This window comes from Schizosaccharomyces osmophilus, chromosome 2, assembly GCF_027921745.1.
Source record: "Schizosaccharomyces osmophilus chromosome 2, complete sequence".
In the NCBI taxonomy this organism is placed as follows: Eukaryota; Fungi; Ascomycota; class Schizosaccharomycetes; order Schizosaccharomycetales; family Schizosaccharomycetaceae; genus Schizosaccharomyces; species Schizosaccharomyces osmophilus.
Genome location: NC_079239.1, coordinates 1927166 through 1953413, shown reverse-complemented (window position 1 = coordinate 1953413; position 26248 = coordinate 1927166). Strand labels below are relative to the sequence as shown.

General features: G+C 38.7%; 12 protein-coding genes across 12 annotated transcripts; 7 read left to right on the top strand and 5 right to left on the bottom strand.

Moving 5' to 3' along the window:
- Window positions 1-477: 477 nt before the first annotated feature.
- Window positions 478-1173, bottom strand: SOMG_03386 (pyrimidine 5'-nucleotidase; the record flags this gene model as incomplete). Its single annotated transcript, XM_056182176.1, has 1 exon — window positions 478-1173. One exon carries the CDS (start codon window positions 1171-1173, stop codon window positions 478-480), a length of 696 nt encoding a protein of 231 aa, XP_056038390.1.
- A 1530-nt stretch (window positions 1174-2703) lies between these two features.
- On the top strand, window positions 2704-3183 carry rcn1 (serine/threonine protein phosphatase (calcipressin) regulatory subunit Rcn1; the record flags this gene model as incomplete). The annotated part of the gene is made up of 1 exon (XM_056182175.1): window positions 2704-3183. The coding sequence occupies one exon, from the start codon at window positions 2704-2706 to the stop codon at window positions 3181-3183; it is 480 nt and encodes a 159-aa protein (XP_056038391.1).
- Window positions 3184-4325: 1142 nt separating this feature from the next.
- Window positions 4326-4979, bottom strand: aps1 (diadenosine 5',5'''-p1,p6-hexaphosphate hydrolase Aps1; the record flags this gene model as incomplete). Its single annotated transcript, XM_056182174.1, has 1 exon — window positions 4326-4979. The coding sequence occupies one exon, from the start codon at window positions 4977-4979 to the stop codon at window positions 4326-4328; it is 654 nt and encodes a 217-aa protein (XP_056038392.1).
- Window positions 4980-6891: 1912 nt separating this feature from the next.
- chs1 (chitin synthase I) lies at window positions 6892-9545 on the top strand (the record flags this gene model as incomplete). Its single annotated transcript, XM_056182173.1, has 2 exons — window positions 6892-9410; window positions 9461-9545. The coding sequence occupies 2 exons, from the start codon at window positions 6892-6894 to the stop codon at window positions 9543-9545; spliced, it is 2604 nt and encodes an 867-aa protein (XP_056038393.1).
- Window positions 9546-9949: 404 nt separating this feature from the next.
- Window positions 9950-11518, top strand: erg12 (mevalonate kinase Erg12; the record flags this gene model as incomplete). Its single annotated transcript, XM_056182172.1, has 2 exons — window positions 9950-10024; window positions 10373-11518. 2 exons carry the CDS (start codon window positions 9950-9952, stop codon window positions 11516-11518), a joined length of 1221 nt encoding a protein of 406 aa, XP_056038394.1.
- A 227-nt stretch (window positions 11519-11745) lies between these two features.
- On the top strand, window positions 11746-13101 carry asl1 (cell wall protein Asl1, predicted O-glucosyl hydrolase; the record flags this gene model as incomplete). Its single annotated transcript, XM_056182171.1, has 1 exon — window positions 11746-13101. The coding sequence occupies one exon, from the start codon at window positions 11746-11748 to the stop codon at window positions 13099-13101; it is 1356 nt and encodes a 451-aa protein (XP_056038395.1).
- Window positions 13102-13967: 866 nt separating this feature from the next.
- Window positions 13968-14971, bottom strand: trs402 (SSU-rRNA maturation protein Tsr4-like protein 2 Tsr402; the record flags this gene model as incomplete). Its single annotated transcript, XM_056182170.1, has 2 exons — window positions 13968-14529; window positions 14709-14971. 2 exons carry the CDS (start codon window positions 14969-14971, stop codon window positions 13968-13970), a joined length of 825 nt encoding a protein of 274 aa, XP_056038396.1.
- A 328-nt stretch (window positions 14972-15299) lies between these two features.
- Window positions 15300-16847, bottom strand: fzr2 (meiotic fizzy-related APC coactivator Fzr2; the record flags this gene model as incomplete). Its single annotated transcript, XM_056182169.1, has 1 exon — window positions 15300-16847. One exon carries the CDS (start codon window positions 16845-16847, stop codon window positions 15300-15302), a length of 1548 nt encoding a protein of 515 aa, XP_056038165.1.
- Window positions 16848-18849: 2002 nt separating this feature from the next.
- SOMG_03378 (spermidine family transporter) lies at window positions 18850-19146 on the bottom strand (the record flags this gene model as incomplete). Its single annotated transcript, XM_056182168.1, has 2 exons — window positions 18850-19014; window positions 19042-19146. The coding sequence occupies 2 exons, from the start codon at window positions 19144-19146 to the stop codon at window positions 18850-18852; spliced, it is 270 nt and encodes an 89-aa protein (XP_056038161.1).
- Window positions 19147-19682: 536 nt separating this feature from the next.
- Window positions 19683-20441, top strand: rps601 (40S ribosomal protein S6; the record flags this gene model as incomplete). The annotated part of the gene is made up of 2 exons (XM_056182167.1): window positions 19683-20398; window positions 20429-20441. The coding sequence occupies 2 exons, from the start codon at window positions 19683-19685 to the stop codon at window positions 20439-20441; spliced, it is 729 nt and encodes a 242-aa protein (XP_056038301.1).
- Window positions 20442-21387: 946 nt separating this feature from the next.
- On the top strand, window positions 21388-24438 carry gcv2 (glycine cleavage complex subunit P; the record flags this gene model as incomplete). The annotated part of the gene is made up of 1 exon (XM_056183871.1): window positions 21388-24438. The coding sequence occupies one exon, from the start codon at window positions 21388-21390 to the stop codon at window positions 24436-24438; it is 3051 nt and encodes a 1016-aa protein (XP_056037721.1).
- Window positions 24439-25081: 643 nt separating this feature from the next.
- Window positions 25082-26165, top strand: trs33 (TRAPPI,II,III complex subunit Trs33; the record flags this gene model as incomplete). Its single annotated transcript, XM_056182166.1, has 4 exons — window positions 25082-25275; window positions 25535-25652; window positions 25704-25793; window positions 25854-26165. 4 exons carry the CDS (start codon window positions 25082-25084, stop codon window positions 26163-26165), a joined length of 714 nt encoding a protein of 237 aa, XP_056038300.1.
- Window positions 26166-26248: the final 83 nt, after the last annotated feature.

Sequence of the window (26248 nt, the reverse complement as noted above, 5' to 3'; positions counted from 1 at the left end):
AAGATACAATTGCAGTTTTCCTATAATAGATGATTGTTTGACCCTAAGTTCGTGTGGAAACACAAGCTTCATAGGTAAGTTACCAAGCCAACACTTGAAAAGTGATTTCCATGCCGCATGGACAGAGACTAAAACATGAGACAAAAATAAACAATTCATTAAACTAAAACGAATGGTTCATAAATATAAAAGGAAACGTAAAAGCTCTAAACATGAAAGCAATCATTACAAAATCGCATAAAACGGACAAAGCGCATAACGAACTCATAGACTCTTAGGCGGCAACTCACGGACAGTATCACCGTCGAAAGGAATTTGAGAACTGTAACTTAAAAGAAAGCGTGGCGAAGAACAGGGATTATTCGTAATCGTAATCGTGAACATTAAAGAAAAAGAACATGATGACAGAGGGGGGTTTTGAGTTCTTCGTAAGATGTGAAGGATTGAGAGAAACGAAGGAGGAAACACGGAACAAGATTATACTTCCGGCTCATTTTTTTCAACTACAGAATCCAAAAATTCCTTTGAGTCATGAATATCACGAATCACATGGGAACCTGCCTGAGGTTCGGGCAAAGCTTCATCCTCTTCAACCACTTGGATGGTGTATTTCCAACCAAAATCTCTCGCCCCAACAATATTTCCGTAAGAATCATCAAAAAAAATACAGTTTTCCTTTTTAGTGATGCCAGCGTCCTTCATAACGCGCGCATACATTTCTGGCATGGGTTTGGCAACTAAGTCTTTGGCATCATAGTCGCAGTAAGTAACTCCGTGAAAGCAATCACTAATCCCCAGGAGAGTCAAAACACGGGTGGCATGCACCACGTAGGCGTTGGTGAATATCCAGAGTTTGTATTTTTTACGAAGCTCAAGTAGCATGTCGCGTAAACGATCATCGCGTTTGACCACCTTTTCCAAAGGAAGTGACTGATCCACGCGTTTGTCGTAGTCAACAGCGTCGATTTGATGATGAAGGACAAGACCACGAATTGCAATACCGTAATGACGATAATAGATTTCGCGCAAACGCTCTGCCTCATCCTCAGGAACCCCCAACTTGTCCGCAAAGTAGGCGGTGATCCGAGAAGCCATCATATCGTGAATAGCGTATGATTTAGGATATAAGCAGTTATCCAAGTCGAAAAAAACGACTTTCTTCTCGAAAGTCATGATGGTACGTAAAGAGAGCAGAATCCTTAAAAACAAACAAACAAGTAAATGTTTTGCACGTTTATTGAACAAGAGAATCCCTAGTAATGAACCACGAAGATTTCAAGGAACAACGCACGTCGATATCAAGGTATAAACAATGAGTGTTTTTGATGAACTGGCAATAACGATATCTAACAGTCCAAATGAATAAAAAAAGGAAGTAATTTCCTTCTCCTCTGGAATCACAAAAGAATAAGAAAAAAACTAGAATGAATGGATGCAGGTAGTGCAGAATCCCAAATAACCCAAAGCAACGACTATGAACGTCGAACAAACAGGAAATATGGGTAATGAAACCAAACAAATAAAATGCCGAAAAAATAAAAGTTAAATTCCTCTATTTTCAAAACGAACCCGTACAACAATCGTACAACCAAATCTAGTTTTGGTGTTGGTAGAATTCAAGTGCCATATTTGCGTCTATATTTATAAAGTCGCTCGTTCGCCGATATATATGCTTGCCCAACTATTTCAAAATAGCGAGTCCAAACGAGAATTGCTATCTTCCGGAAATTCGCTCGAAGGAAGAGCTGGATGGAAAAGAAGAAACGAAGGTGGAAGGGCGAGCAGGGTATTGGAAGCCTTTCAATACGAATTCTTGCATTCACCTCTTCCAGAGGAGATGGGAGTGATTTTTTCATCACCCACGACCTATGGCAGGCCTAGATGCCAAAGGAGGACGAGGACGAGATTGGGGCACCGTAATCTCGCAAACGAGTTTTGGGGAATGTATCTCAGAAGTACCGTTCATTCGAAAAGAATAAGGCACCTAGAGATATAAAGTAGGCTAGAAGCGGCTTTAGCCTGGCAAAAGCCTTGTGACAATCCTCCTTGGTTTGATACGAAAAGTCGGTAGGATAGCGTTTGTGATGTATGCAACGAGAACAGAATTCTTGAAGGATTTAATTGAAAGATAAGAAAAAGAAACGCTCAGACGTCCTTGTTTTATTTTGTATAGGATGGGATGCAAGCCAAGACCAGACATCATTTCAAAACCAATAGGTAGATTCGGGTATGAAATGAAAAATAGAAGTTCAATTAAGGAGAAAATTGAAATTCTGTTTGGCAATTACATTTGCTTGGCCTTTCCAACGTTTAACGTAAAAACGACTAAATAAACTGGTGTCCAATTTCCATTCTCTTTCCTTTTTATAAGTTTCATTCTAAAAGCAAGAGTAAAATCACATGTTTGTCCTGCTTTTATGCCCTTTCTCCTAGTTGAAGGGAGACTTTCTTCTTAACCTTTCATTAGTAGTGTGTTCATAAATCGTTGACTTTGCAAATATTTCTTCCCTCTTTTCCCTTTGAACCCATACTTGAGCTATCCAAACTTCTTTAAGCTTTTTAACTCTATAGTTTTTGTTTTCGTTGTTTGAATTTTCCGTTGCACAACAAATCAGCTATTTCTTGAAACGAAGGATTGCATAGTCCTTTCTGTGGCTTGTTTCTAGAAAACTCTTCTTGTGTCTTTTCATTTTCTTCATTCCAATGATTGTCTTTACAACAACTTCTAGTACGGTCGAAGAATTGCGGGAATTCATACATTCGGTTTCCAACCCGAACTCAACAAAGGTGATCAAGGGTCTGGGAAAAGTATTAGCCTTTTATGAAAATTCTGGAGCAGAGCGCCAGGCTCTTCATACTCTCCAATACACCACTTTACCATCTGGTACCCCAATTGACTGCCATTATGTACCAGACGTATCGGCGAAGGATCCTTCCCTTATGCAAAATTCCAGTTTAAAAGTCCCGAAGTCCGAAAAAAATTGGCTTATTAGTCCTCCAGGATCTCCCCCATTAGGGTGGACACCTATTAAGGAAGAGTCCCCAAACTCCGCTCACCTTGCCCACGACCTTCAACTTCGACTTGACCAACTTGGAAACGGCATTTTGGAGAATGCAGATACAGGGCCCCGTATCGTGATTTCTGATGCGGATTCCTCCCGTTCCTCCCCTCATGCCAGTTAGATCTCGTTTCATCGTTACCCAAAATTCCAACTATTTATTATTATCACTCATCGTGTCCCCTTCTCCGTTGCAGACGCATATTCTGTCTCCCTTTATGAACTTGTTGCCTCTTTTCCTTGAACTGTCTTGTTTCTTTTTGACTGTTGAGCCTTTTAATGTGACACATGAGATGGAAGAGCATGCGATTCAATAATAATTTTTTATTTTATAAAAACACTACACGGTAAGAAAGTTATTTTTGTATCAAACAGTATAGATTATTTACCTATACAAACTATGAAAACCAACATATCCTATCCCCTTTTCATTTTCTTCATGAAAGAGCCATTCATACCCATACAAAAAAATTATTGTGATAAATATAAATTACTCAAAGTTTCCAGCTTTGTTGCTATCTAACTGTTGTTTCAACGGCCTGCCAGAAGAGATTACGGTCATATATGTGTTTGTCTATTATGAGTACACGCAAAGAACAATGTATGCATGGTGATTAAGATATTCATAAGCGGAAGAAAAGGTTTAGAAATAATATGATTTCTTTTACAACCCTATTATTATTTAATGAACGAGTGGTAGAAGAAAACACCAAGAAACAGTGCGTAGTACAAAACGGACAACTAAAGTTTCTTCAATTATAATGAAAATAAAACGTGAAATAAAAAGAAAAAATAATTGAAACATGTTCGGAAAAGGGTAGTAAAAGTCATACGTGGGAGGAAAAGTAAAAGAAGGATTTTAGAAACATATGAAAGCTGGATGGAGATAATGAAAGCAAATCTAACTCCCATAACTTCCATTGATTGTTCAACAAAGCAAATGTACATAGACGTAAATGGAGAACAAAGTTGTTCCACTCAAGTTAAAAACAAGCATAAGGATTTAAAGAGGACCGTTACAAATGATAATTAAAGAGAGAATAAACATATAAAAAAGGAGGATATATCCCGTAAAATAAACATCAACGGCTAAAACAAGAGGCCAATCCGTTATCACAACATAGATTAGCCATACAACAAAATTACCCGCCGCACTGGTTGATTCCATAATAATTAAATGAACACGGTCGTTTCATGGATGATGGTTAATGAAGAGAGAAACCACTATAGATAAGAAACAAGGCAGTCATGATTAAAAAAGACACTCTAATAATGATTATTTTCATCCATATCTTTAATGATAGAGCTTTTTTCCAAAGCAGATAAAATATCTTTTCGATTTGTCAGAGACTTTTTTGCTTCTGCATACGACATCCACATTCTGTGCCGCTTTCCCATTTCAGGATAATAGTCTTCCAGTCGTTCCACAAGAACTTCAAAGAATTCACATTCTGCTCGGGGAGGAATCATTATTCTCTCAATACAATTCATTTTCTGTTCTACTTGAGAACTCAGCGTTGCATCGGCGGTTTCATCATCGCCATGCCGCGGGTGGGAATTCATGCTATGTTGCTCCAAGTACTTCTTCCGTCGATCAACCGTATCCGTTGGACGATCATCTTTAAAGCAACCTAGCGACTGCGTGATCCTTCCAATTAATCCTCCTTCCTCCCAGCCTTCACGCAAAGCTGCTTGTTGTACTGACTCGTCAGCTTCCCAACCACCTTTTGGTACAACCCAGCAGGGTAGCTTCTTCGCTGATGAGACCATCAATACATTTCGCTTGTCCGCCGAAAGCGCTATCACACCAGCAGCGAGCCTGGCCCCTGTAATGGGGTTAAACCGGTTTTTGCTTCTACCTTCACGCGAAGTCATCGAACGGTTGACTGCCGTATGTAAATGATCCGGCTCCATTAACATCTTCTATTCAATCCAGATTTCTAGGCAAAGATTCAATTCCATACAAATGTCGGTAAAATCTGAAAAGCAAATCTATTTTTTTTTTGTGTCAAAAAAAATTCGAGAAAAAAAACCAAGAATACCCTAGGGACCCAGAGCTAAATCCCAATGTTCCCAACAGAACAAATAACTTTGTTTTTAACAAAGTTAGAGGTAATCTCCTCTAAATGTCAAAAAGACTACGAAACGCGATATGTGGCACTCGACAAATTCCAGCGCTCGTGAGGACAAGCATTTTGGGATACCGAGTTCCAACGAAGAGGAAATTAGCGTTGAAATTTGTTATAATAATGAAAGCAAATAATATTGTCTTAATAAAAAAATGCCTTTTTGACATAAATGCTATATTGATACATGTTTTTTTTTATGTAAAATTTTTCTTAATGTTAAGAATAACTTTAAGCTTTTAAATGGGTCAAAGACGTGTTACAGCAATTGCTATACAGGATCCATTGAATAGCAGATGCCGAATGGATCTTAACAAGCCGTATGAAGAAGAAATAAACAGAGGATTATAAACATTAATCATGGGAAGCTAAGCTCACACTCATTAATTGCTTAATTGCAAAGAATTCGTGTCGGAAAAGACAACCTTCATTTCTATCGGACAAGAGATATAAAAGAAAGATTGCATATGTTACCAACGACAACTGATTCAATAAATTTCTTATGAAAATATGCTGACTTTCCATTTCTCCTGGAAGAGAGCCAAAGGAGCGATATTTAGATTCTTTACGATCACTAAATTCCATAATGTATCAACCATGGTTTTCTTTTCAGTCGCACTTGCCTGGAGCGCATTTGAACGTCCATTTCTTAAAAAAAAAAAAAAAAAAAAAAAAAAGACAAAACATAAATTTCGTCTTCACTTTAAAAGAGCTTTCAATTCGGTGTAAACAAATTTGAATTTATGCGTGGACATCTAAAAATGCCTCGCGATTGTACGAGAGCGATGTTAATGACTTAGTTAGAAAGCTTAAAGCTTAGAGCTCCAGTAATAAAATTTTAGACAACAATTGTTTATATACCAAGTAGTATTCATATTGTGGAAGAACCACTTGCTTCAAGTTTAATGGCCATGAAGGAAAAGGAAGCCTGGTCCAAAGAAACAGAAAAGAGGAAATCAAATCATTAGTCTCAAGAATTGGCTATAATAGACATGCAGGCTCGTTCATCTGGGGTCCTCAAGTTCCCATTTGAGAGGCTTCGATGCCTTATCACTTGGAAATGAAACGATGCCCAAAAGACTTGCCTTTAAACTGCAATGAAAATCTTAAACCTCAATATCTGACGGACTTCATTTGAGTATTCAACGAATATCACTCCAAAATCAGCTCAAAGAGAAACATTCAAATTTCACCAAGAACAATCACAGAGTCTTTCCTTCTTTATAAATAAAATATTTCTTTTTTTTCTCTCTAACAGCAACGATGATTAGACATCTATTTACTTAGCCACGTAATGGCTTTCTGTGTTTACTTGTTTGAATTTGGTGTAAGACAGTAAGTATGGTCCACATAAATTGCTACCTTCTCCTTTGATACATTACATGCTATTGAAAGCCGGCTTATCACATTTGCATTGTTTATTTAGCTTTCATTCCTTTCGTTTCATGATAAGCAACTCAGTTGGCTTGTAGCAAATTGTCTTTTCTACACAATTCAGGACACCATTACTTTACTATTCAAAGGCGAAGGCTTAAGAATTATATAATTCCTGTTTAAGTCATTTTAAAATTACTCGTTTTTAAGAAAGGGGACGCTCTTTTAAAAAACCAAGCCTCGGCTGTTCTGAGGGAAAACCGAACTTCTTTGACAACTAGTCTGCTATTCGTAAAGGTTTCTATAAGGTATATTTATCCTAATTAAGCGAAATGAGCCGATGGATCCGACGACCTCTTCCACGCCCAGCTGATGAAGAAGAAGTAGCAGGTCTCACTACAGAACCGCAAAATCGTGGTAGTCTATTGACGGTTCCGACTCTTAATTATCAAAGTTCAAATGGATCTAACTCTCAAGGGTCTGAAACGGACGAAGATGAGAAAGAGTTCAGACATCTTATCGTTTCCTCAGATGCTCCCTCCATAGATGATTTCATTATTGATGACTATATAACAGGAGAAGGAAAAGATGCATCTGTTCCTTTTGAAGGGTATACCGCGCAACCGAATCCCATTAGTTCGCATGACCGGAATATACCAAGTCAAAAAAAACTCGCACGGCAACAATCAAATCATGGAGCTCGTTTAAAGCGAAAAAAGACACTTCAAAGAGTTGAACTCTTCCGGGGAAATTTAGTGTTGGATTGTCCTGTTCCCAAGAAGCTCATTGCTAGTCTGCCTCAGCAGCAAGATCGGGAATTTACCTACGTTCGTTACACAGCTGCTACTTGTGAGCCTCAAGACTTTGTCAAAAATTTATTTACACTGCGACAACCATTGTTTGCTCAACCTCGAAAGACAGAGATTTGCATTGCCATTACTATCTACAATGAAGACGAAATTTTATTTGCACGCACGATGCATAGCATCATGAAGAACATTTCTTATCTCTGTTCTAAAAGAAGCTCTCCTGTATGGGGAGTAGACGCATGGAAAAAGGTAGTCGTATGCATTATTGCCGATGGCCGAACCAAAATACATCCAAAGACTTTAGCTTACTTGGCTTCCATTGGCGTTTATCAAGACGGCATTGCCAAAAACAAAGTCAATGAAAAGGAAGTCACCGCCCATATATACGAGTATACGACTCAATTATCCATCGATCCTAATCTGAAATTCAAGGGCTCTGAAAAAGGTATAGTCCCAGTACAGATTGTTTTCTGTTTAAAGGAACAAAATAAGCAGAAAATTAACTCTCATCGTTGGTTTTTTCAAGCACTTTGCCCTGTCCTGCAGCCAACTGTTTGTATATTGCTGGATGCTGGAACACGGCCAGGGGATCAGTCGATTTACCATCTTTGGAAATCATTTGATATAAACCCAAGAGTTGCCGGTGCATGTGGTGAAATCGTCGCAATGAAGGGAAAATATGGATCTGGCTTGTTTAATCCGTTAGTTGCTATCCAAAACTTTGAATACAAAATGAGCAATTTACTAGATAAGCCTTTGGAAAGTATTTTTGGTTTTATTTCTGTACTACCAGGAGCCTTTAGTGCTTACCGGTATGAAGCTCTCATAAACGACGATAACGGCAACGGCCCGTTGGAAAGTTATTTTCGAGGAGAGTTACAAGATGGTGAATGCTCAGGAATATTTGAAGCAAATATGTTTTTAGCGAAAGATCGCATTCTTTGTTTTGAATTAGTATCCAAGCATAATGAAGCTTGGATATTGCATTATGTCAAGTCTGCATTTGCCGATACAGATGTCCCCGATCGTGTACCCGAATTCATTTTACAGAGAAGACGTTGGTTGAACGGAAGCTTTTTTGCAGCCCTTCATTCCATTGTTCATTATTATCGGATTTTTCAAAGCACTCACACTTTTGGTCGAAAACTTTTGTTAATAGTTGAATTTTTCTATCTGTTTCTACACATGTTGTATTCATGGTTTAATGTTGGTAACTTCTTTATCATCTTTTATGTCCTGACGTCCAGCGTCGCCCCAAAAGAAGCAAAATTTCCTCCAGGTGCTGTACTTGCAAAAGTAGTAAACTGGATTTATGGGGCTTTATTGATTCCTTGTTTTATCTTGGCATTGGGAAATCGCCCGCATGGTTCTAAAATCTTTTATACTACAATGATAGTTCTGTATACTTTGTTAATGTGTTACCTCTTGTTCTGTTCCGCTTGGATCGCGTATCGTGGAATTGTCCATGCGATGGATGTCGCAAAAGACCAAAATTATTCCATTGGATATGCTTTAGCCAACAACTCGATTTTTATAAACATAGTGGTGTCACTAACTATTACATATGGAATGTATGCAATTATTTCTGTAATTTCTTGCGATCCTTGGCATATGCTGACATCTTTTTTTCAATACCTGCTTCTGTCGCCAATATATACCAACCTATTAAGTGTTTACGCAATTTGTAACACACACGATGTATCCTGGGGCACTAAAGGAGACCATACTGCCTCAAACGATTTGGGTATTGCCAAAAAGGATCATAGAGGAACTGCTGTTGAAATTGCCATACCCACGAACGAATCTGATATTGATGACAATTACGAAAAAGCTGTTCGTTTACTAGCAAGTCCAATTGACAAAACACTCTTGTGTACAGATGTGTCAATAAAAAGACAAGATTTCTATAAAAACTTCAGAACGGTTGTTGTGTTGGCTTGGATTTATTCCAACCTTGCGCTAGTTGCGGTCGTCATAAACTTGAATCAGACAAATGGAATTTCAATTTCTGAAAATAAAACAAGCTATTACTTAGCTTTTCTGTAAGTGAAAGGGATTTTCATTTGGCAAGTGTTACTAACGAAAATACTAGTTTTTGGAGCGTTGTTGCATTTTCTGCGGTCCGTTTTGTAGGATGTATAGTGTATTTATTTTTACGAATTGTTACAGGGGAGTAGCTTCTCAAGTCAAAGAAGTTGCCCATGTCTTCCTTTGTTGCAAAATCGTAAAATGGGTTGAGGATTTAGCCCAAGCTTTGTATATTAATAAGTTGTAATAATTTTTTTTCTTTGTTTCTGTTCTCATTTGTTCATTTTCTAACTACGGTTTTGAAAGCACAATATAGTATGAAAAGCTGTTTTATTTACGTTTTAATTGAGTTCTGTTTGTAAATTTGATGCTGTAAGCGATGCTTCTTTTCATCCCATTATTTAGTAAACAAACCGCCATAAACGAACCCTAATTACGTCTTGTTTCATTTTACCAGCCATCTTTCCCTTATTGAGCCAGACATAGGAATTCGAACCTATCCTTAGCCATAAAATTGTTAAGGTCTATTTATACAAAACACCGCTGTAATCTAATGCAAAGAAGTTTCATTGTATCCTCTCCAGGGAAGACGATCCTGTTTGGTGAACATGCTGTTGTTTACGGCGCTGTAAGTTAATTTCTCAATTTCAGCTATGAAATATGTTACTGAGCAAGTCGAGCAATTTATTTTTTTACTTTGATTGAAAGAATTTAATTTTGCGGATCTATAATGCCTTTTCATTCATTGCTGTTGCTGTTCAACAAGTTTGATACATGATCAATATCATTTATGGGAAGAGCTTAAACAGATTCTGTTTGTTCTTTTTCCTCTAATTAAGGATTTGTTTATGGTTCAGCGTCTCTGAATTGGTTCATCCAAGACGATCTCGTTCATGTTTATAAAACTTGCTTTCAGTTGGCAATATCATCTTTCGACGCCTTTTGGATATTAGAGGTTTACTAACAGTACTCTTAGACAGCTGTTGCCGCTTCTATTTCATTGCGTACCTATTGTAGAATAGAGCCAAGCGAGAAACCCGAAATTACTATAAAGATGCGAGATATCGAGACAAGTCGCTCTTGGTCCCTTGAATCTTTGCCTTGGGACGCTGTTTCTGCAAAGGATATATTTCATCCTCCAAATACTCTTGATGTGGAAATCGTGACAGCATTGGAAAAGCTATTGACCAACGAGAAAAAGAATCCTTTGGCTTTTCTATCCATGCTTTGCATTTTATACTTGTATTTGCAGATCGGATTTCATACGCAGGGATGTATTATAACAATAAATTCAGAAGTTCCCTTAGGTGCTGGTTTGGGAAGCAGCGCGACTGTCTCAGTCGGTGTCGCAACTTGTTTGCTTTTATTTTTCGGCTACATTCAACCACCAAAGGAAGGAGAAGGTTGGAGCCGTCAGGAAAGCCTTGCTCTTATAGAGGGTTGGTCTTTTATTGGCGAATGTTGCATCCAAGGAAGTCCTAGTGGAATTGATAATGCCGCTGCTACCCATGGTGGTTTGATTGCTTTTCGCAAGTCCACTGCAAAGACGACTGCCATGAAGCAGTTCTTGAAACTTGAAAACCCACTCTCCGTTTTGATTACCGACACAAAACAGCCCAAAAGCACTAAAGAATTGATTCAAAGAGTATATCGGCTTCGAGAGGAGTCACCTCTTGTAATTGATTCCATTTTTCAAACCATTGATGGGATATCACGTTCCGCGATCCGAGCCCTTGAAACCGAGACAAATGTACGCAGGCTACGAAAGACGCTTGGCGAGCTTATTTTCATTAATCAAAAAATGCTCGAGGCATTAAACGTTTCACATGTTACAATTGACCGAGTAATAAATGCTACCAAGGTCATAGGCCCAACCAAGTTAACTGGTGCAGGGGGTGGTGGATGTACCGTTACGCTGAGGAACACTGACTGTTCAAATGAGATGTTCGAAAATGCTATTACTGAATTAAGTGCCTTAAAGAACTCTGTCTATGATAGTCAACTAGGAGGCCCGGGTGTGGCTGTCGTGACAGATTCAGCCCCAGATTTTGACGCGTTCGTCAATTTGCTGGAAACTAAAAAATACAATTTACTTAATAATTTGAGACAAACTTATTTTTAAAGTTTATATTGTACTTTGTTTTTGTGACTATCTTTCGTTTTTATATAAACGTTTGGAACGGCTGATTCATCTTCAGCCCAAAATACTTTAGTGTTATACCCTCTTTATTATACCCTTTCTTATAGTCTTTCTTTTAAGGCGAACCCCTTTCCATTCTTTTACTTTTAAAAAAATCAAATTGACGCGTTTGTTATCCTACTTTCTTTAACTCTCTATTTTGTAACAAAATGCGCGTGCTTTTGACTCACCTTCTTTTCCTGACTCTTTTGGGTATCTCTTTAGCCCTTCCTTATGCACCTTTAAACCATCGTCATCATAGGCGCAATGGAAACGATATTACAACTTACGAAACGGTAATAAAAAGAGTGCATCTTACTGTAAACGCCAACGGCACATACCCTGTTACTTCCTATCAGACGACTCCCTCGTCTTCAACCATCTCTAGCAGCTTTGCTACCACTCCTTTCTTTAAAATGAATGCTACTACTTCTGCTCCATGGAATAACGATACCATTTCTGCCACTTCCACTTCTGCTGCTCCCAATGTTGCTTTGGACAAGAATATTTCCACTCCTGTTGCTTCCTCTTCTGCCGAGGCTGCTCCTACATCCTCTGCTAATCCACAAGCTACATCTGTACAAGCTGCTCCTACATCCTCTGCTGTTCCACAAGCTACATCTGCACAAGCTGCCCCTGCTTCTTCATCTAGCAGCAGCACTCCTGTTATTTCCAGCGATGCTCCCCTTCCTTCTAGCAGCATCAATGTCCCCGTTGGCAACGCAGCAATGGCTAACACCTTTAGTTCTAGCTCCCCTGCTTCTAGCTCTAGCCCTACCTCTGCTTCTAGCTCTGCTTCTGCCACACCTTCCGGTCAAAAGTCTTCTAAGCGTGGTTTGGCATGGATTGGCGGCACCGATCCATCTGTTGCTGACATGTTCAAGGGTGTCGCTAGCTGGTATTATAACTGGGGTTCTCAAGCTTCCAACTTGGATCCTTCTTTTGAATTCGTCCAAAGCCAACATTCTGCAGATGGTATCCAAAGTGCATCTTCTGCTTATACTAATGGTGCTACCGTATTTGGCTTCAATGAACCTGATCTTTCTAACATGGACGCTGGTCAAGCCGCTTCCTTATACAAGCAATATTTAACTCCCCTTCGCCAAAGCGGCAGCATTAAGTCTCTTGGATCTCCTGCTATCAGCAATGTTGGTGAGAACTGGCTTAACCAGTTTATGCAATCTTGCTCCGATTGCAATATTGATTTCATTGTTGCTCATTGGTATGGTACCGGTGCTGACCAACTCAAAGGTTTGGTCAATAGTTTGTCCTCTACCTACAACAAGCCTATTTGGGTCAGTGAGTTTGCTTGCACAAACTGGGACGTTTCCCAGTTGCCTAGCTTGGATGATGTTTACAAAGTCTTTGAGGAAACCATCGAGTTTTTGGAAAGCAATGACGCTGTTGAGCGTTATGCTTGGTTCGCTCCTGCTGCTAATCTCGGATCTTCTGTTGGTGAGAACAACGCTTTGGTCACCGCTGCTGGTAAGCTCAGTGGTCTCGGTTCTAAATATCTTGGTATCTAAGATAGATGCCAATTTCATCCATGTGAATCGCAGTGCTAAGGGTAGTTGCTCCACATTATATTTTATTTATAAAACCTTTGTTTGCGCTTGATATGTATTTGCTAAATGCTGTTTGACTTACTTTGTTATATTTTTTTCGTTTGCATTCTTTCAAACGCTTTTCTGACTTTCGTTATTGATTATTTTTGACTTTCTTTTTCTTTCCTTACTTTCTTTAAACTTAAACGACGAGAAAATATATTTATGATTCTGGAATTATACGTTTGATTTTGTCTGTGGCTGTCTATCTGATATAAAACAAAACAAAAAAAATGTATAACACGAAGCGTGATTGAACGGAAATACGTCCATTTGTTTTCCTTCTTTTTTATACCAACTATGGATGTATTCTCTATTTGACTCATGCTTTGTGATTTGATCCGATTTTGTTCTACACAAAGTTACTGTTAAACTGTACTACATTAAGCTAAATAAATTTGAACACTTGCAATATTCATAAATTATATCATTTGTGTATCCGTCGTCCATATAAAGATTTAGTTTTTTTTTTTTTTTTTTTTTTTTTTTTGGTGGAAGTGTGTGCACGATGCCGCAACTAATGGATGGATGTTTTTTTTAAAAAAAAAAAAAAAAAAAAAAAAAAAAAACTGATTGAAGATATCCTTGGCAAGGGGAGCAAGTAAAAAACGGACGCCTATAATTCAATGACAGCTTCATTTATTTACGAAATACAAACGTCTTCTTGATGGTGTATCAAACGGGATAGAGAAGTCAGCGATGTATTCGTAGATCCTACTGAAAATGAAAACAAGAAAACCCTTGAAACCAAACCGAAATTAACAAAATAGAAAATATCCACGTTTCCCTTACTCAGGTGCTTCAATGCCTTGATCTGAAAACTTTTGAAGCCAGCATACTTCTTCTGCAATACCCTTGTTTGCTAAATTACAAGATTCAGAGCAAGTGTATATGGATAGGACACCCCAGTCAAGGGCATCTTCCGCAGAGTGGTCAATATTCAACTCAGTTAATAAAGTAGAGACAATTTGCGCTTCTAAAATCCGCTTTGCACCACAAGAGCAATCGGGGACACTGGTAGGGATTCCATCCTTATTACACCATAAAGGCTCGGCGGAAGCAGAATGATAATAGCGTAGTATTTGGTCTGGAGCTCTGGATATACGCTTCTGGAATTTTAGAAAGGAAGTGTCACCAGTAGCTTTTGTATAAGGCTCGTTTGTTGGATTTTCGGTTTCCACTTTCACGTCCTCAAGGATTTTTGGCTGAACTTCCAATGCTTCATTCGATGGCTCAGAATCCACCTCTATTTCCCGTGCATTACATAGTTTTGAATTTGAACTCTCATCTAATGTAAGGTTGAGGTTTTCGAATTCCGATTCTGAAGCCTGGCATCTGAACACACGGACCCTGATAGAATTATAGTTAGTCGCAGGCAACCACAATGATATAGAGATATTTGAGTGGCTAATAATAGCAAGCTTTTCAGCTGGTCCGTAAAATGTAAACATCTCTCGACTCAAATACGGGCCATACTGACAAAATAAATGCTTTACTTCCACTGTCCATATGCAACGGTATGTACTTACCCCTTCGTCCATCCTTCTTGTTGAGTTTTCCCATCTTTGTTGGCAAAGACATAGATGATACGGTGAAACGAGTCGTCATTGTTCTTGGGTGCGTACATTTGTAATAAAAGGTCCATGTTGGAATCACATCTTTCCTTTAAAGAAGATACATCTTCTGACCGGAGTAATAGGGGAGGTCCTCCAATTCGACTACATTCCACGTCAAACAAATCGCTTTGCTTGAGACTACCTTCTGCCAAAAAGCCAAGATCAATACCTTCCATTTTTAAGATTTAGTTCAGAATTCCAATAGTGATGCGAGCAAGAAAGGCGCTCACTGGTATTTGATTAGGTTCAAATGACTGTTACGGACTGTATAGGAGAAATTTGATGAAAAGAACAGGAAAGAAAAAAAAAAAAGAAGGCTATTAAACGTACTTCTAGTAGAAAAAGAAAAAAAAAAACAAAAATTTGATAGATTCTATAAAATTTATGTTTTTACACAAAATCATTGGCCTTTACAAAAGAGAAACCTGGACAGACGGACTTTTAAAAAGGCATGTTATCAAAAACATAACAGAAAAAAATACCTTAAATATACGAAATGGAACTTCAGCGTATCTGATAATTAGAAGTTCCATCCATGCCTTCCAGCATTTCCAAAATTTGACAATCAAATATACCATTCCAGGATAAAACTCGATCGTGATGCCAGGAACAGTTTTCAGATAAATCAAAGAACTTAACCGTCTCATCACTACCTGCAACGACAATATTATTACCAGGAACCTGCTTCTTTCGTGCATCATCGTATGTCCAAGTCAATATAGAATGTACACATCGAGTGTCAGAGACGGATGGTAAAACAGAAACGAGACATTTCAGATCAGGCCAGCTATAAATAGCAAGTCGGTGTTGAACGGTTTCCACGGAATAGCCAAAAGTTACGCAAAACTCTTTATAATTTGGAGACCAATGGATTGAAGTAATCTGCGCACCACAGTAGAGCTCAGATATTTTCTTCCCGCTGTTGCAGTTATAAAATCGAACATGTTTGTCGTGTGAGCCGGCTCCCGTAGCAAGTAAAGATTTTTGCCAGGGGCAGAAAGATATTGCCTTGACTGCAGCATCATGCTGCCAAATAAAAAGTGGTTTCTCCCATTCAGAAGAATTGAAAAGGCAGACTCTGTTATCATTTCCTCCTGTAGCAAATTGAGAGCCATCATGATTCCAAGCCAACCCGCAAACCTGCTCTTCATGAGCAGTAGAAATAGTTCCCACTTTGGTGGCCTTAACTGTGGAATCAAACCAGAATATGTCGTAAATTACGACTTCACCATTTCCCTTTCCGATTAAAATACGATTCATGTCTGACGAAGGGTTCCACGCCATACAGCCAACATCGCCCGGATGGTAAATGGTAATTCTGGGCCGAACTTCGCCTTTTCCCCAAAACTGGATGGTTCCGTCAATTCGTCCCACGGCAAGAATAGTACCATCGTACGAATAGGAAAGACTACTTACATCGTACATGCTGGTTTCCAAAACACCAACAGGTCCTAATCCTTCGGTCCATAAATACACATTTTCGGCAAGACCGATAGCTAGCTCGCCGCGTGGAGACCATGCAAGTAATGTGGTATAAAAATCGTCTCGCAACTCGGGAGCATCGAGAATCCGAAAAGGAAGGATTTGATCTGGAATATGTTTCTTCTTGCGAGAATAGTTCTCTGGCTCCCAAGTAACTGGAACAATGTTGGAACGAGAAGATGTCTCTGGAGAGAAACGAAATACATGGCTTGTCTTGTCAATTTCCAAGACATGTTCTAGTAAACGATCGTAATTGTAATACGGATCTTTATCCAAACCATTGTTTGAGCAATTCCTTTTGTTGTCTTTTTTCTGTAAATATGGAGCTCCTAATGGGTTTTGCTGATACAACAGAAGAGCATCAGGACTCGAAGACAAAGGCAGAAACCTATCCAAGTCTGTCCTTACCGTTGGGCCATTCCTTCTTCCACCAGGACGACGATGTGCCGAATGATTATTCCTGAAAAGGTGGTTCGGGGAGTTAAATACTGGTCCTGGAGGCGAGGAAGCTGCAGATACAATTGATCGCTCTGGAGGTGCATTTCCATAAAGAGTTGATAGAGAATGCATTCCTAAAAGACGAAGTATTAAAGCTAATTGAAACTGCAGCAATTGTTTTGTATCCTCGTAAATGCCTCGTTTGTGGACGGAGTGATTGTATCGACGAGTTTAGCAACTACGGACCAATGTAAACAAATCAACAATGTCGGCCAACCATAATCAGAAGCAACATAAGATGGAAAGCACAGTCAATTCAAAAAGAAAAGTTTCTTTTGAAAGTTACTATATAAATGTAATTTCTTACCTTTGAAGTCAGCTCTTTTGTTTAGGATTTTTTCTGAGCGGTTTGAAGACCCTAGCAAAAATAGATTACTGATTGGGAACCAATGATTTTATGATGTTGTACACTTGTCTCATTTTTAAAGAAGCAAGTTGATCAGTCGATACTGGTAACCAAAGTATCATCTAGTCATAAAAACGGAGAGTAAAGATGCCTCGAAGTGTAGTCGCGCCTTCAGCTGAAGCTTTCATTCATGCACTTTATTACAATGTTTGACGTGAGGATAGATGGCTTAATACAGTTGAAAGAAAAAAAAAAAATTGGTATGAAATGGTAGGTAGAAAAACGCGTTGGAATTCTTATTGCTGAAGGATAATTTTGAAATGTTTTTTTAGCATTCATAATATTGAGCCAAGAATTTTGTTCAGTATAAATAGAGATCACTGAACCTGTTTACATTCAAAAGATGGTTTTGAATAATGCTCAATTTGTGGTAGCATTTGAGTTAAAATCAGTGGGCTTTCTATTTACGAGGTATTTGAAAGTATTGCAAAATGCAGAGTATGAGAAAGACCTTTTTCATCATGTCTAGTTCTAGGTTTCCTGAAGTAAATAATTATCGGTAAGACTTAAAAACAAAATATACAGAAAACAAATCGTTATTTGAAAAAATGAAAAATTAGTTTAATTAACTTAATAAATCGGATATCCTACCAACGTTCATATATCAATACCTAAAGCAATCAACCAGATTGCATTTCTGTTATTTATGGTTAATAACCCTAATATACATGAAGAAAGAAAGAATAAGACTAGAAGAGTAAAAATGAAAGGAGATAAACAAATAAAAAATGAAGACGATAAGTTAAGACACGATATTCACATAGGAATGCTTTTCCACGTAATTTTCCACCGAAAGAATAAAATATTAAAGGGAATGGAATGGATTCATTCCAAGTGCAGTAAATCAAACTAGCGTTCCACCCCAGTGAATGCTAACTTTTTAAACATGATACGAGAAAACAATGGAAAAGTAACTCCAGAAATGGATCTTGTAAATGTGTTCGCAGCAATCGCCGATGCAGTAAACGTGTCTACAAGGTAATTAGACATCCTTGAAAAATTATTAATAAACCAATCGTGGCTATGCCAATAAACTGTGCTACCCGGTGAATATTGGCATCAGATGTCCAAACAAAGACAAATATTCCGACTGGCATGAGCCAGCCGAACATCATCATTAAGGGTAATCTTTCTTCGGGAAGAGGATCTCCCCCATTTATCGAAAGTAATTCTGCATATCTTTTGTTCCAAATCATATTACAAATTCCGCCAAGTACTACGCCAAGAAAATTGCAATTATGGGGAGTGTACTGACTGTTCCCTGCCAACTTCTTGACAAGTAAAACATGTACGGAATGGTGGTTTATACTATACAAAGAATACCATACACTCAACTAGCGAATAGAGCTAAAAAAACAATCGGCGTCGCTATCATTGCAAAAGGACGCAAAAGATGAAAGGTGACGAATTTTCTCGCATCTAATTATATTAATCGTGAACAGCATGCAGAGCTCTTTTGGCTGATAATACTGGACCATAGGCTTCTTCAACCACTATCAAATTAACAAGCAGAATGGCAGACTGAACGATCACCATAAACCATAATGGCCATCGCCAAGCTGTGTCTGAACCTTCCGTAAGTAAGCAACTACTGATAGGACCGATATCAGCACCAGTAAAGACAAAATAAGAATAAAAAACCAAAGCAGTGGCTCTTTGTGCTGGGTTCTAAAGATCGGCCAAGACACCACCTGTAGAAACGATGGGTGCACCAGCAAATAAACCTGAAAAGAACCGAGTGCACATAATGACTGCAACATTATCTGCACTCGCCGTGCCTGCAGTAAGTAACATGGAGATAAAGAAGGGTAAAAGGACACCAATTTTTCTCCCCTACATTTCTGAAAAAGGTGCAAACACCATTGGGCCAAAAGCAATTCCTAAGACATATAAAGATGTAGTTAATATAGCTGTCTCTTGACCGATGGGGTACGCATTCTTCAATTGCTCAGTAGTAGGTGACATTGTTGTACTATTAAATTGAGCAGCAAATGTAGTCATTCCATACAATGCTGTGTGTACGACCTTTTTCGAGATTGGCCAGTTCATAGGTCGTGCAGGATCATCCTTCCCATAGTCGACCAAAAGAAAAAAAAAAAAAATTATCTGTATATGAATACGGAATGTGAGGTGCTCCTTCTTTTTGGTCGATTATACTATTTCCAACTATTTCATCGACACTTATAGGATCCGCAGAACATCGTTTTTGTTCAAGCATGTTCTTATTTCACATTTAAGTCAAAAGCGTAGTTTATTTTTCTTCCATTATTCCTTGTATAATTCACTGTTCATCATTGATAGTTTACCTTTTAACCATCCTTATTCCCATAAAATATTGATATTTGTGGTAGTAAATAGATGCATTTAAGGTATTGAATTAAGCGAACGTTTTAAGTTGTTATTAACGCAGTCATTGATTTTTTCTTTAGATGTGACTGTTTTTTTAGCGTACAGGAAACTGGGCAAAGAGTGAGAAAACCTGCCGGGAACCTCAACACAAAATGAAGTTGAACATTTCTTATCCAGCAAATGGTACTCAAAAGCTGATTGAAATTGACGATGATCGTCGTCTCCGCGTCTTCATGGACAAGAGAATGGGCCAAGAAGTTCCCGCAGACTCTGTAGGCCCTGAATTCGCAGGGTATGTTTTCAAGATCACCGGTGGTAATGACAAGCAAGGTTTCCCCATGTTCCAAGGTGTCTTGCTTCCTCACCGTGTTCGTCTTTTGCTTCGTGCTGGTCACCCTTGCTATCGCCCTCGTCGTGATGGTGAGCGCAAGCGTAAGTCCGTCCGTGGTTGCATCGTCAACCAAGATATGGCTGTTCTCGCTGTTGCCATTGTTAAGCAAGGTGAACAAGACATTCCCGGCTTAACCGACGTTACCGTCCCCAAGCGTTTAGGACCTAAGCGTGCTTCTAAGATTCGCCGCTTCTTCAACTTGACCAAGGAAGACGATGTTCGCCAATTCGTTATTCGTCGTGAGGTTCAGCCCAAGAAGGAGGGCAAGAAGCCTTACACCAAGGCCCCCAAGATCCAACGCCTTGTTACTCCCAGAACTCTCCAACACAAGCGTCACCGCTTTGCTCTCAAGCGCAGACAAGCTGAAAACAACCGTGAGGCTGCTGCCGAGTTTGCTCAGTTGATGGCTAAGCGCGTTGCTGAACAAAAGCAAAAGAAGGATGTTGTCAAGGCTCGCCGTGCCTCTTCTATAAGAAAGTAAGGCTGACATATCCACAAAGTAACTAGGTCATCTATATAATAATGTTTTCATTTGGATTTTCATTGGGACCTGGAGTTGTCTGTATCTTTACTCAAATTTACTTATTTAAAGTGCAACTGTAGAGCAAGGAACACCACTTTATCTTAAAACAGCATTCAAACAGTTTTCATTGAAATACTTGGAAAGCAACCATAGGAAAGCTGACCGATGTTATAAGAAATAAAAGAGCAATGCCGCATATCACTATTAAGTATGTTTAAATTACACATAAACATCCATGAGGATGGATTTGTGAAGTTTGCAGTCAAGCAGGAGCCGTGAAATTATCGCGAATTTTCACATATTTGAATACGTCAACAAAACTCATGCTTCCTTCCTCTTCGTCTAAAAAAAAAATAAATGAAAATTAAGATAATATGTATATGTACATTTAAAAAATCTTACAAGAACCAAGGTAATAGAAGAAATGCCACATTCAGATTTTATATGCTGGAGTAAGGATTCTTTTCGACCAACAGATTTGCTAAACTAAACAGTATGCATACATAATATGACAAAAGAACGGTCTTCTTAATGGTAATCATCGTTACCCATCAAATTTGTTAATCTTGTTTTCAATAATCGCAGCTTTTCACTCGACGTAAACAAAAAAATTTCATGTTACTCGAGTGCCAAAGGTAGCAGGTGTAAACACACGGGGATTATTTTGCTATCTCGCATGAAGACAATCATGATACTCTTTTTTTTATTTATATATATATTTACCAGTTGCCTAAATCTGCTGCAGTAGTCAACAAAAAAATCAATTGCTGAATGCTTACAATTGCACACCGAATTAGTGAATTATCTCATCAATACTAAGGTCGTCAATTTCAGCTCTTTTATACACGGATCTGGTCTATTAGCAAATTTGAATTGCTTACTTTATTTCAAATTCTGAACCCTTGGTGTCCCTTCAGCTCGCGAAACGGGCTACTTCGTTGGCATGGTTTTCGCTTCGTCTAAAAAAACCATTTCCTTGCAGGGGATCGTCAAAAGCATTCATAGCAACTGTTCGCTTCTCTTACCAAGGAGGAACATTCATTTGACTTATTCCAATAAAACTTCTCACAAAAACTTTGTACCTCCTTTAGATACATTTGGTCGTCGTCACATCGGTCCCTCTAAGGAAGAGCAAGAGTATCAACTTTCTACGCTTGGTTACAAGGATTTTGAGTCTTTCTTGAATGACGTTATCCCAGGAAATGTTCGTGCGAAAGAGAATAGCAATAAGCATTTTCCTTCTTTCGACATTGATAAATCTCATACAGCACCAAATTACTCAGAAAGTGAAGTTGGCGAACTAACGGAAAATGTAGCTAACAAAAATAAACTGGTAAAAACTCTTATTGGTATGGGCTATTACAATGTTAAGGTTCCTCCTGCCATTATTAGAAATGTGTTTGAAAATCCGGAATGGTACACCCAGTATACTCCTTACCAAACAGAAATTTCTCAAGGACGTTTGGAGTCTATGATGAATTATCAAACGATGGTTACCGACTTGACCGGCCTGAGCATCAGTAACGCTAGTCTTCTAGATGAAGCCACTGCGGCAGGTGAAGCTATGGTTATGATCATGGCCGGTGATCGTAAAAAGCGTAAAACGTTTTTGGTTGACTCTAATATTTACCCCAACACATTATCTGTTCTTCGCACTCGCGCTCGCGGTTTTAACATTGATGTAAAAGTAGCTGATATCTCCCCTGAAGTTATCACGGCAAATGAGAAGGATGCTTTTGGTATCCTCGTGCAGTATCCTACTGCTGATGGCTCTATTTTCGACTATACTCACCTCGCATCAGCCGCTCACTCCTCAAACATGCACGTGGTTGCTGTCACAGATTTGCTAGCTCTTACTCTTATGAAGACACCGGGTGAATGGGGTGCCGATGTTGCTGTCGGCTCAACCCAGCGTTTTGGTTTACCAATGGGTTTTGGTGGTCCCCATGCTGGCTTTTTTGCTTGTAAAGATGAATTCAAGAGGAAATTGCCTGGTCGTCTCGTGGGTCTCAGTAAAGATCGCCTTGGAAACCCTGCTTATAGGTTGGCTTTGCAAACTAGAGAACAACATATTCGTCGTGAAAAGGCTACGAGTAACGTCTGTACTGCTCAAGCTCTTTTGGCTAATATGTCCGCGTTCTATGCCATTTACCACGGACCTGAAGGCTTGAAACATATTGCTAGTCGGATTTATTCCCTCACGCAAGTTTTAAAGCTTGCTTTGGAAAGTGCAGGTTATAAAATTTCGAATAAGAATCATTTTTTCGACACCTTGACAATCAATGTTCACTGTGCTAACTCTTTAATAGAAAGAGCATTGGCCCACGGTTACAATTTACACAAAGTTAGTGACACGTTTGTCTCTTTATCTTTGGACGAGAGCATAACAAGTGAAGATTTGAGACAATTGTTTAGCATTTTTGGAATTCCTTCAAGCCCAGAAACTTTTATTGAAAACCTAAACAATGGCAAGTCTGTTAACTCCGTTGAAGAATTGTCTGTTTCTGTTTTTCCTGAGGAATTGCGTCGTCAAACTCCATATTTGCAACACATTGTATTTAACAGATATCACTCTGAGACTGAACTGATGCGTTACATTCGTTATCTTCAGTCCAAAGATCTTTCTCTAGCCCACGCTATGATTCCTCTTGGTTCCTGCACAATGAAATTGAACGCAGCATCAGAAATGAACCCTGTCTCGAATCCGAAATTTGCCAATATTCATCCTTATGCTCCCAAAGATCAAGTGCAGGGTTATAAATATTTAATTAATGATTTGGAGTTGATGCTCACTAATCTTACTGGATTTGATGCTGCTAGTTTTCAACCCAATTCTGGGGCTTCTGGTGAGTATGCAGGATTAAGTGTAATTCGTGCCTACCAGAAATATATAGGTGAAGGACATCGCAACATTTGCCTAATTCCTGTTTCTGCTCATGGTACTAACCCTGCTTCTGCGGCTATGGCTGGTTTAAAAGTTGTTCCCGTGAAATGCTTAAGCAATGGTAACTTAGATTTTGATGACTTAAAAGCAAAGGCCGAGAAATACTCTAATGATTTGGCTGCTTTTATGGTTACTTATCCTAGCACCTTTGGTATTTTTGAACATGGAGTAAAGGAGACCTTAAATATCATCCATCAAAACGGAGGCCAAGTTTACTTTGATGGCGCCAATATGAATGCAATGGTTGGGTTATGCAAAGCTGGCGATTTAGGTGCTGATGTATGTCATTTCAATCTTCACAAGACCTTTTGCATACCTCACGGTGGTGGTGGTCCTGGCGTTGGCCCTATTTGCGTGAAAAGTCATTTAGCTGACTTTTTACCTTCTAGTCCGGTTGTTCAATGTGGTGGCTCAAAATCCATTGGATCCGTTAGTTCTTCTCCTTATGGTTCTGCTAGCATCTTGCCTATTTCTTGGGCTTATATGAGAATGATGGGTCTTGATGGACTACGTGATGCTTCCAAGGCTGCTTTGTTGAACGCAAATTATATGGCTGCACGTTTGGCTCCTTATTACAAGCTCGTTTATGCCAACGAAAACAACCGCTGCGCTCATGAATTCATTTTAGATGCTCGTGAATTCAAGGCTAGTTCCGGTATCGAGGCTACTGACATTGCTAAGCGTTTACAAGATTACAGTTTCCATGCACCGACTCTATCCTGGCCTATTACCAATACTCTGATGGTCGAGCCCACAGAGTCTGAAAGTATGTATGAAATGGATCGTTTTTGTGACGCCTTGATATCTATACGTCAAGAAATCCGTGAAATTGAGGAGGGCAAACAGCCTAAGGGTAACAATTTACTAACCAATGCACCTCATCCTCAAAGAGACTTGGTTACGGAGGAATGGAACCGTCCTTATTCGCGTGAACGCGCAGTGTATCCCTTACCTATACTTCTTGAACGCAAATTTTGGCCAACCGTGGCACGTATAGACGATGCTTATGGTGACAAGAACTTGTTTTGTACTTGTGCTCCTATGCAGTAAGCAATAAGAAAAAACTCTCACCTACCGCTCCCGTTACAAAGATTCTTCCTTCATTCCCTCTAATCAAACTATATAGAAGCAAAGTGCAATTGGACATATTTGAACTTTGCACTGCACTTTCACGGTTCTCGGTCTTTATGTATTCAACGTTTCATGATTAACTGGGAACGACTAAATTAATAAAAAAGAAAAGGAACCGGTTTTCAACAACCAGAGTCGCATTAATAATTCTCTCGTATAATTAATAGAAATAATAATAATAGTGATACTAATAAATTTATGTTGCTTTACTTTTTGAGCTTACCTTTGAAAGCGAAGACTGAAAACGCTTATGATTGGGAGTAAATTGAATATCAAGTTTTGCAGCCTGTTTTATACGCACTTGATTTTGAAATTCGTTCTATGTTTATTTCCTTCTACTAACAATAACCAAAGAAAGAAGGAAGCTTTGAAAGTATTCTGAAAGATAAAGTAAATAGCGTAACAAAAGATGTTGGGATAGTAAAGTAAATACAAATAAAAAGATTATTTTGAAATTCAATAATCACATCCCAAAACACTCTCTTTATCAATTGTAGCAGCAAGGAGTGAGCATGCGAAAACACCTACTCCTAAAATTGAATAGAAGTATCGAAAATCCAAAATGATTGTTCATCAGCAATTGCCAATGTCTGTAAACTTGGCTTCTTTTGATTTTTTATTAATTGAAATGGTGCATATGGCCAAACGTTTGTCTGAAAAACAAGAAACGGTAGTTTCGAACGATGAACGGATGGAAAAGGGTTATAGTTTTCTTGAAAACATTGGTTTTCAAGTAGGTAGAAAGCTTGCAGAAAGGTAAAATTGGTTGCACTTACCGTACAAAAAAAGAAAGTGGATTGAATGCGGTCGGCGCTTCGCTTCATCTTACGAAGATTGGAACGAACGCCAATATTTACTTTTATTTTATTATTTTTTTTAAATGTTGCTAACTTAATTGGGATTGCTTTGGGTATGCCCTCTTCAGCAGCAACAGCAACAGCAACAGCAAAAGAACTACTGCCCTATTGCTGCTGATTGAACGAGGAGGACAGACCTTGACAATCCTATTTTATAGGCTTTTATTGACTAGAAATCGAATTGTCGAGAGCATAGACGTTATGCGGTTTCTATGTCGAGAATTATGGCCCATTGTGTTTCGTAAACAGTTGGATAATTTGAAAACGAATCGAAAGGTATAGATTTGCAGTGTATTATTCAAGCTATATATCTAACTATGAAATAAGGGGACTTTTGTAATTACGGACAATTACTTTTTTTGGTTTTCCAAAATGACAGCTGCCACTGGAACAGAAATGAAAGAATATACAACTCCGGTAAGCGTTTCCATATCTATATCTTTCTTTTGAAGGGAAACAAGCTAATTTTTTGTGTAGTACCTGTATTTCCCTAGTGGATTCATTCGAGGAGTCATGCATACTTTTGGGTATCCAGTACAAGTGATTGCTCAGTGCCCGAATCTCCCTACATGCATATTTCAGGTTCGTTTTCCTCAACCTTCAAATGTTCCAACTACAGAAAATGCTGCATCCAACCAGCCATCAGAATCAGCGCAAAGTGTTTCCCAACAGAATACCGATCTTTCAAGAATTAGTGGTCGCTCTCTATCGTCAACTACTTTGGGTGTCAATAACACACCATCCCCATTAAATCCCACAAATCCTTCTCATCCTGAAGAAACCAGTTAAACAGCAACTACAGCTTTCGTTCACGGGACTGAATATGATTGACAGTCTTTCATGAAGTGGTCTCAAAATATAAATGAAAAAAC